The sequence below is a fragment of the Leptonychotes weddellii genome, chromosome 4 (assembly GCF_054177405.1).
Source record: "Leptonychotes weddellii isolate Sample4059 chromosome 4, ASM5417740v2, whole genome shotgun sequence".
Classification (NCBI taxonomy): Eukaryota; Metazoa; Chordata; class Mammalia; order Carnivora; family Phocidae; genus Leptonychotes; species Leptonychotes weddellii.
In genome coordinates this window covers 129,689,374-129,700,231 of record NC_138372.1, presented here as the reverse complement: position 1 = coordinate 129,700,231, position 10,858 = coordinate 129,689,374, and the positions used below count along the sequence as shown (strand labels likewise).

The 10,858-nt window shown below is 35.4% G+C and overlaps 1 protein-coding gene across 4 annotated transcripts in view; it reads left to right on the top strand.

Moving 5' to 3' along the window:
• Positions 1–10,858, top strand: part of NBN (nibrin) — a 43,685-nt gene that overhangs the window by 3,653 nt on the left and 29,174 nt on the right. For 3 of the 4 annotated variants that reach the window (XM_081816221.1, XM_081816219.1, XM_081816222.1), the window contains 3 exons: positions 468–616; positions 1,065–1,224; positions 3,753–3,856. In XM_081816221.1, the coding sequence (XP_081672347.1) occupies positions 543–616; positions 1,065–1,224; positions 3,753–3,856 (338 nt within the window). In that variant the 5' untranslated portion in view covers positions 468–542. The remainder of the gene's footprint in view (positions 1–467; positions 617–1,064; positions 1,225–3,752; positions 3,857–10,858) is intronic. The other variant, XM_081816220.1, reaches the window with a different exon arrangement.

Sequence of the window (10,858 nt, the reverse complement as noted above, 5' to 3'; positions counted from 1 at the left end):
CAGAGGAGGATAGTCAGAGAAGCTCTCAACACACATAGGCTTGCCAGGAACCATATCAACAATGGTGGAATATTTTTTTACTGTGTTATTTTGATAATGTAAAAAAAAAAAACTTAGGGACGAAGCTGTCATGGATAAAACAGACTACACAAAAGCAAAGAAATTCTCAAATGTGTGAAATTGAGGGGTCAGAAAAATCTGCACTGACTTACAAAAATAAAGAAAATGCATGTTCTAAGAGGAGTGATCCTGGAATTCAGACATTTACTACTAATTTCTAGTTGAGTGATCATTCTGTGCCCACAACCGAAACAATAACTATTGCCTTCTATGTTGGGAGGTTAGTCGTCTATCCAGTTGCCTATTCAAAAAGTTACCAGCTTTTTGTTTTGAAATCTTTTCCCCCCGGGAATTGTATTTACTGATTGGTAAAATACTTTAACTGTATTGATTTTTATTTGTTTCAGAGTCAAACAGATGAGCCTCCTATATTGACAATAAAAGATAATTCTAAGTATGGTACCTTTGTTAATGAGGAAAAAATGCAGAATGGCCTTTCCCAAGCTTTGAAGACAGGGGATAGAGTTACTTTTGGAGTGTTTGAAAGTAAATTCACGTAAGAATTTTTTTAATTGATATTAAAAATGGATGGTTTTGTTTTGCACTGAGCAAATTTTAAAGGACATGATATTTATGGATAATGAATTTAAAACCATTTAATTTAGTTCTTGCTTAGCACATTAGTGCCCTTTGCATCGCATGTGGTTAGTGCATTTTGTCAATCACAGATAGTGCCAAGAGTGAATAAGAGTTCAAATGGTCTCTGAGAACTTTGATGGGAGCTACATTTGTTTGATTACACATAAGTGAAAGTATAATGTTAACTTTGATCATTGTTTTTTCTTAAGTGCAACTCAAGACTTAGGAAGTGATAATTTCATAAATTAGAAAGTTTAATACATAAAAATTAAAATAATAGCATGTGATGTGAGCTTAAAGTACCGTAAGTTGCCATCTTTGGAGCTATGATAATATAACTTTATGTAACTTATTCTCATTTACAGAGTAGAATATGAGCCTTTGGTTGCATGCTCTTCTTGTTTAGATGTTTCTGGGAAAACTGCTTTAAATCAAGCTATATTGCAACTTGGAGGACTTACTGTGAACAATTGGACAGAAGAATGTACTCATCTTGTCATGATAACAGTCAAAGTTACCATTAAAGTAGGTTGAATGCCATCTTATTATGTTAAAATAAGTTCTGTGTATTTAAGCTTACTCACCAATTATACACAAAACATTTTTAAAACCATTAACTTTAAAACTATCAGAACTGTTAGTTGTGGGTTTATATATGTCAACCCATGCCTTCGTGTGCCATTTAGGCTCGAATGATGTTTCAGATAACCTGTTTATTATTTGAGACAAGCAAAAGCATATAAAATTATATTTGATTTTGACTTAACATTTTAAAAATGATATATGTTATATTTTCACCAATAAGTTTATTACAGTGTGTAGTTGGTATTTTCAGTCTAAAAGCAAAGTGAAGTCCACTGGCAGTGCTCCAAAATTAGCATCTCTAGTCCCTTCTATCAAGTTGTCTTCCTCCAGCTCATCTCATGGTCTCATCCTCTCTTACTCAGTTTCTATTTGGTTTTCTAAGTTCTTTTTTTTTTTTTTAAGATTTTATTTATTTATTTGACAGAGAGAGACACAGTGAGAGAGGGAACACAAGCAGGGGGAGTGGGAGAGGGAGAAGCAGGCTTCCCACTGAGCAGGGGGCCCAATGCGGGGCTCGATCCCAGGACCCTGAGATCATGACCTGAGCCAAAGGCAGATGCTTAATGACTGAGCCACCCAGGCACCCCGACTTTTTAAGTTCGTATAGTTTAATATTACCTTAATGTATCTTCACCATCTAGAGATATGTAGATATGTACCATTAGAAGATGCCAACTCTTCATTAAAACAGTGATATATTTTGGTATGTTTTCAGATTTTGCATCTTCATCAGATTTGGTTATATCCAAAGCTAATTGAAGAATGACATTGGGAGGTGATTCGTCTCTTTTTAAACAGGTTGATTATAGATATGTGAGATTGTTTTAGGTTAATATCTATAGTAAAAAGCAACAAATATTTAGATTCCTTTATTAGATGGTACAAAAATCCTTTAATATCTAATATAATTAAAATATGTATATTACAGCTAAACAGATGTCGTAGAGAAAGGCTTGCTGCTCAGATTGAACCTCAGGTTAAACTTGTATGTTGGTGGGGTTATCTCTGATGAAGGATCGTTCTATCTTTGCAAGTTTATGAAGTTTATAAATTCAGCAGAGTAATTGGCCTCCTGAGTACTAATTTATGCTAATAAATCAAAATGTCCATTTATTAGTTTATAGTAGGTATGGAACTTTATAGTGACCACATATTTATGTGTGCACTCCAACACAATCCCCTTAAAGATACTAAGGTACCTGAGAAGTGAGATTTAGGTCATTATGTGCTCACTTGGTGGATATGAAATAAGAGCAAAGGCAGTTAGATGGTCTTGAGAGATATTTTACTGAGTCTGTGACAGACTTGGAACTAGCGTCCATTCACCGGAGTACACACTGTTCCAGTGACCGAGATGCTAACGGCACTGGATATTAGAGCGTCACTGTATATATACCAGCAACGACTTGCAGAGCAATCCTTTTTCAGTACTTTTGATCAGTCATGTGCCAAAAAAAACTAGTTATTATTTTTTGAGTAAATTTTCCAAAAGTACAGGTTACCTTATATTTTTAAAATTGTTAAATGTTAGAACCAAAAGGAAACTTAAGGAACATTTCGGTTCAGTTTTTATTTTCTGAAGAGGCAACTGAGGCATGGAGCACTTAAATCCTTTGCCCAGGATCACATGTATTGGAGCTTCCTTCCTGCCAGAGGCCAATTATTTCACTCACATTCGAGGTTGTTGTATTCAGATTCCAGTTTTGAGAGGCACCCTACATTGCTTGCTCATATTTAATTAATACCCCATGTTATTAGAAGCATACTTAGAAATTCTTCAGTGGGATTATTTCCTAAGATTATGCTGAATCTTTATTTTCATCTCCAGTGGTGGTATTTTCTAATCTTTTTCAGATTTTGTGGTACATTTTATTTGATGTTTATAGCTTAGGTCAGTTGCTAGTTAAAGTTTTTCCACCCTTACCCCCAATCTCTGTGTACTTATTTTGAGCTTTTACCCCACTCCAAACAGTTATTCCTTTATTTACTTTCTTGAAAATACTTTATTCCATAGTTACAATCTGTTCAAAAGATATTTAGGCAGAAAAGATCTTATTATAGCTCATGTTTATCTCTTGATACTGTCTTCTCTAGGGTAGTTGTTATATTTACTTAATTCTGCGATCTACTTTTTAACATTTTAAGAACTTTTAAATTGGAATACACTTTAAAATTGGCTTATTTTATGTTACATTGTTCTGCCCTCCCCAAAGCAGTTTTCAAATTAATACTGTAATGGGTGGCTTCTTAAAATTAAATGATTATATAGAGATTTGTATACTAAAACTAAACAGTGACCAAATACTGACTTCGGTTTTATAGATTGTGACTTCTTTATAAATTTAGAGAAATGAAAGGAAAAGCATAATAAACAGAACAGCCCCTTTGTAGTCTCTAACTTAAAACCTTTCTTTAAAGAAAAGCTAGCACATGAGTATTTGTATTCACATATGTTTTCTTCTTTCCAGACAATATGCGCACTCATTTGTGGACGTCCGATTGTAAAGCCAGAATATTTTACTGAATTTCTTAAAGCAGTTAAGTCCAATAAACAGCCTCCACAAATTGAAAGGTATATCTGTATTTTTTTTAAACCTATACCAGTTTATTAAAGGATATGATAAAGGATACTAACCAACAGCCAGATGAAGAGATACACAAGGCAAGGTATGGGGAAGGGGCAAGGAGCTTCATGCTCTCTCCAGGTACACTACTCTCCCTGCACCTCCATGTGTTCACCAACCTGGAAGCTCCTGTATCGTGTATTTTAAATATAATACGACATACAGAATGCAATAGCACTGATTTTATTTAGGTTGATTCCCTCTTTAATGACTGTTTCAGGATGTAGTGTTCAGTTTAACAAAGTTTTTTGTTGTTGTTGTTAGTATGTAAAAGAAGGGTTTGTTGGTGTTCCTTATCTCAGTAAAACAAATGTTACATATGTATCAATATTTATTTTTTTTAAAGATTTTATTTATTTATTAGAGAAAGAGCACGAGGAGGGCTGGGCAGGAGAGGGAGAAGCAGACTCCCCACTGATCAGGGAGTCTGACATGGGGTTCAGTCCCAGGACCACGAGATCATGACCTGAGCTGAAGGCAGATGCTTAACCGACTGATCCACCCAGGTGCCCCCATATGTGCCAATATTTAAACAAAAAAATTGAAGGACAGCAAATGGCACAGAGGTACAATCAGAAGGCCACAACACGTTCCAGTGCCTGACATCATGGAAGCAGTACCCCTGGAATTGGGTTGTGCAGCAACCCTGTTCTGGAGTCACATAGTCCTGGGCCAAAATATTAACAGCACTGTGGCCTTGGGAATGGAGCTTATTTCTTTTGATCATCAGTTACCTCCCTTGAAAAATGAGACTAATATCTGTCCTATATTTAAGTAGTATTAGTATTAGTTATTTTAAGTAATAGAGTATACAAAGTCTGAGCATTTTGCCTGGCACTATAATAGGTGCTTGTTAAAAGAAATGCTGCCAATTGCAATAATACCGTGTAAGATTCACAGTAGCTTTATGATGATGGTGATGATGATTTTAGATGCTCTGCTGAATTTGTGAACCACCAGACTAAGGGATCTGTCTACTGTATAGTATTTGTGATGCTTTGAAGGTAATATAAGCTGTGGTTGAGGAGGAAGATATTTGGATTTTTATTTTCAGATTGCATGGTTAAATTGCTGGTGACTATAAAATGGTGGGTGTTTTTAGTCAACTTAGCACAAGAACATGCTTGCTTAAAATATGTCAAGGGGCGCCTGGGTGGCTCAGTCGGTTAAGCGCTGCCTTCTGCTCAGGCCATGATCCCAGGGTCCTGGGATCAAGCCCCGCATCAGGCTCCCTGCACAGTGGGAAGCCTGCTTCTCCCTCTCCCTCTCCCTCTGCCTTCTGCTCTGCCTATCTGTGCTCTCTCTCTCTGTCTCTGTCAAATAAATAAATAAAATCCAAAAAAAAAAGTCAATAGATTATAGTCTATATGGCATAATAGGCAAACTATAAGCTCATCTTAATCTCTATGAGACAACTTTGAATATTTGAGTCTTTAAAAATCTAAAATGTTAATGCAAGTTAAGAATTTTATTAGTAGTTGTAAAATATCATTAGCTGTCATAAACAATTTTGCCTAATGCTGGTGTTTTTGTTTTTTTTTTTTTTGAGGTGGGGAGATTATTTATGCCTAATAATATGTGTCTGTTTTTAAAAGTAACTGAAAGTCAGATTTTTTTTCTTTTTCTTTTTTTTTTTTTTCCATTTGGGAGGTTTCTTGTATTTTATATTTGGGTTAACTAATAATGTAATATTTTTGGATTCTGGAAAGAGGTCCTCAGATTTTAAAATAGATGATTGTAAACCTTTTTTGAATCCTAGACTCCTGTGAGAACATGAAAACACTGTTTTCACAGTTTCCTCCAGAAACTACACTTTCATACTACCAGCGTGCCTAGTATTTCAACAGAATCACATCTTCCTCTAAAGCCTTTTCATGATCCTCCCTATGGAAGCCAATAAATACCATAAATAAAGACGCTTGCTACAGATAATAAACTATTGTTAATCCTGTATTACTTGGGAGTGGAATAGTCTGATAGGTTTTTACTACTGATGATATGTGTTTTATGGTCTTGAAAGTTTTAGGATTAGTCATTAATTTCTACTTACTGTTCAGACTCCCCGGTATGTTTAACCTGGGTCTATTTTTGACTTTAGGTTCAGCGTAATTTTTTCTGGCTTCAGTGTATGACTGTATTAACTTAGATGACTATAATAAAACATCTTGCTCTAAGATTGTTTAATAACTTCACTGTATTTAAAATAAAAGGGATATTTTTAACCTAACAAAAAGTATAGCTCTATTTAGTGCAGTTGTGTCTTCATCTTTGCACTGTTGCCAAGAGACAGGGTAAGACAGAGTTTAAGCTTCATGTACCTGACATGATTTGTGAGATCTCATTTGCCTAAATTGTCATCAAAATACCAATGTAGATGAAGTCATTTTTAGAAGACTCCATTTAAAATATTTATTTTGATAATCAATACTTTAGTAAAGGAAGCTCATTAAAATATTGTATATTTTCTGAATGTAAAGAAATGATCCCTTAGAAAGAAGGAGTTACCTTTTGCTTGAATTTTTACAATTTCGTATCATGGAGTGCTCTCTCAATTACTGAATTTCAAATAACAAGCATTGTATTTGGGAAAACACTTTTGGGAGAAAGTTAACCTTTGCATTCATATACAACTTGTCGAATGTGCCAAGAATGCAAGGCACTGACTGCCCTGTATACCCAGGCCATTTCTCAGGGTTTGCATTGAAAAGCCTTAAGGGAAGAGGTAGTGTCCCTTTCGGGACAAAGAACAGGCCTGCTTATAGCTTGCTATGAAACTCATGGATTCTCAAGTTCATTGTTCCTCTCTCCTGTAACACAACCTACTGTATGTGCCTTTTATATCATCCTGACCAGACTTGGTCAGGGAGATCTACCACAGATATGCAGAGGCTTGCTGCTCACTTTGTCTCTGATCTAGGAGTCTTGTGTCTTCTGCCCACATCCAAGAAACAGGAACAGGCTAACTTACTGGCTTGTAATCAAATATCGGACCCAAGAGACACATTAGTCTGAAGCAGTCTTAGTTTATGGAGTTGACTGTATATAATCAATCAAAATTCAAGGCAAAGAAATTTAACATACAGCAGAAATTTGTTCCTGACTATATAACCTTATATTTACAAGTTGTGAATGTCAATGTAACTTGGGCCTTTTAGAGATCACCAAAAGGAAGCAATATAAGTTGTTGTACAAATAATGAACATATACCTATAGGACTGACTAATGAAATAAACAGCTGTCCAGATGTTGGGCAAATGAATGTTGTGGCTTGAAATACAGTTTCCATGACAAGGATTGTACATGAATTGAGAAAAATTGTGTATTTGAAAAATCTTGGGACAGAAATTAAGATGATGTGCTTTGAATTAGATGAAATTTATTGAAGATGATACAAAGAATTTAAACAAGTCATAAAATGTACAGGAAAAAATCAGTATTTCTAGATTAATATTTTGTAGAATTTGTGAATTATATGTACTAGTTACTATTTAATAAAACATTATTTGTAGCTCTCAAAGTTTCTATATAAGTGTGCCAAAAAATGTTTTAATTTTTTCATTATAGAAATTGGAGATTATATTTGCAGTAGCCTATTATTTAGGCAATGTGCCTCTAACCTTGGTCTCTGCCAAGTTAGTTTACTCTTTTCCAAATTTTTTACTAGCTATCAAATCACTGGAGCCTCAGAAATACTTTAAAAGTTCTAGAACATACTGCTTCAGAAATACTGATTTTTAGTGGTGTTTTCCTCACATTTATTTATTAGTTTCTTGTTCTCATCTTATACTATTAACGAGAAAAAAGCTTGTTTAGATATATAAAGTTCAAAGCACAGTGTATTATTTATCACTATTAATAATTTTATTTATCATACATATGCATATATATGTATATGTATACACGTGTACCAGACTCCAACATTTGGTTAGATTCTTCACAATACAGTGATGTATTTTTTTGCAAAATCAGTCTTACTGAATGGCTCAAATTTACCACTTTTTTTTTTTTTTTTTAAGATTTTATTTATTTATTTGACAGAGAAAGAGACAGCGAGAGAGAGAACACAAGCAGGGGGAGTGGGAGAGAGAGACACAGGCTTCCCCCTGAGCAGGGAGCCCTCTGCAGGGCTCGATCCCAGGACCCTGGGATCATGACCTGAGCTGAAGGCAGATGCTTAACGACTGAGCCACCCAGGTGCCCCAGTTTACCACTGTTTTTAAAAGAAAACCAAAATATATTTTTTCAGTCCCAGAATTTTAAAGCTCAAATCTGTATATTGAGGGAATTAAGGGATGTTTATATTTTTTGTCTATTTTTATTAGATGCATTTTTAATTTATATTTTGTACTATCAGTTTATTACCAATTTTTTTTTTTTTAAGATTTTATTTATTTATTTGACAGAGAGAGACACAGCGAGAGAAGGAACACAAGCAGGGGGAGTGGGAGAGGGAGAAGCAGGCTTCCCGTGGAGCAGGGAGCCCGATGAAGGGCTCAGTCCCAGGACCCTGGCATGACCTGAGCCCAACGCAGACGTTTAATGACTGAGCCACCCAGGCGCCCCTATTATCAAATATTTCTGAATGCCTACCATGAATTAGGCAAGATAGACCTGAGGATATAGTGATGAGCCAAAAAGCATTACAGTTTCTGCCCTCATGGCACTTGGTAGAAGAGCCAAATACTAAAAATCACACACACTAAAATTAGAACTCTGGTAGTGCCATCGAGAAAAACTAAGGGTATATTAGGCACCTGTCTTTAGGAACCTGATTCAAGGTTTAACAAATGTTTACTCTTCATTGAACTAAACTATAATTAACTGCTCTCCGGGGACAATAAACTATTTTTTGGGGCAAAATTAAGAACGACAGTGTAATTAACAGTGGTGTAGGTAATTTAAAAATCATTTTTCATTGTCATTGGAAGGCAGTAAGACTCACATCTGTTCAGCTATATGTATGTGTCAAACATTTACACACCATTTTTGCCTAGGACTGGCTCCATCATCCGGTGTTAGAGTACTATGTACACTAATTCGTGGACTAGCCATTTGTGTTTAAGTGAAGTGATAGTTGCCTTTCACACTGAAAGAAGTGTGAAATATGGGAGAATTCTTATTAAAAGGGAGAGGATAAAAGGCATTCAAAGAGATACTAAAAATTTATCCTATTTATGAATTAGAATATTTACTAATTTTCTAGCACTAACTTTTCTTATCGTAGATTTAACTTTAACGGTTAAAATAGTTTCCACTATTATCTGTGTCTTTAAAAGTAAATAAATAGAATTATAAAGTCAGTTATTTAGAAAATCAGAATAATGCAATGGGTTGCATTTCACCTTGTTGGCTAGGTCAGCTGTTGCCTGCAGATAACTCATTTATTTGAGATTGCAGTTTCTAGGAATCACTGTCTTGGAATAGATGTACAATATCCATTGTAGCAGGTTAAAACACATTTGTGATTTAATCAGTTATTTAAAAAAATTAATGTAATTTTTTAATTATGACTTAGATAACTTTGAGAAATAGGTATGTTGCCAAGGAGAAATCTGAGGGGAAAAAAAATGTAAGAAAATTAGTTGTAAAATGTGGGATGGTGATCCTCATGACCAAAATATTTTTACCATATTGGATGTTGCTCTCTGCAGATGGCTAAGTCTGGATTGTTTAGTGACTAATTGTCCAGGTTGTGAATTTCCCCTGTCCTACATTGTTTCCTCGTCATCACCATGATGTGTTAGTAACTTTTTTAAGATTTTTTTTTTTTAAGAGCAGTTTTAGGTTCATACCAAAATTGAGAGGAAGATACAGAGGCTTCCCAGATACCTCCTGTTTCCACACATGCTTTGCCTCCCCCAATAGGGGTACCTCCATCAAAGTGGCATGAACCTACATTGACATCATAATCACCCAAATTTCATAGTTTACATTGGGGTTTACTCTTGGTGTTGTACATTCTGTGGGTTTGGATAAATATATAGTGACATATATCAATCATTATAATATCAAACTGAGTATTTTCACTGCCCTGAAAACCCTCTGTACCCTACCTGTTCATCGTCACCACCCCCCCAACTCCCAGCCACCACTGAACTTTTACCGTTTCCATAGTTTAGCCTTTTCCAGAATGTCATATGGTTGGAATAATACAGTAGGTAGCCACTTCAGAATGGCTTTTTTCACTTAGTAACATGCATTTAAAGTTTCTTCATGTCTTCATGGCTTGGTAGCTCATTTCTTTTTAGTGCTGAGTAATATTTCATTGTTTGAATGTACTACAGTTTATCCATTCACCTCCTGAAGGACATCTTGGTTGCTTCCAAGTTATGGCAGTTAAGAATAAAGCTGCTATTCACATCTGTATCAGGTTTTAGTGTGGACATAACTTTCCAGCTCTTTTGGATAAGTACCAGGGAGTGCAGTTGCTGCATCATACAGTAAGAATGTGTTTAGTTTTGTGAGCAAGTGCCAAGCTGTCTTCCAAAGTGGCTTTACCATTTTGCATTCTCATCAGCAGTGAATGAAAGTTCCTGTCACTCCACATTCTCACAAACTTTGGTGTTGTTTATGTTCTGGATCTTGGCCATCCTAATAGATGTGTAATAGTGTCTCATTGTTCTAATTTGCATTTTTCTGTTGATGTGTTGAGCATCTTGTGCTTCTTTGTTATCTGTATATTTCTTTGGTGAGGTAGCTGTTAAGATTTTAGCCCTTTTTAAAAAAAATTATTAAATTCAATTGAGTTAACATATAGTGTATTATTAGTTTCAGGGTTAGAATTTAGTGATTCATCAGTTGCATATAACACCCAATGCTCATTACATCAAGTGCCCTCCTTAATGCCCATCACCCAATTACCCCATCTCCCCAGCTACCCCCATCCCCTCCAACAACCCTCAGTTTATTTCCTATAGTTAAGAGTCTCTTACAGTTTGCCTCCCTCTCTG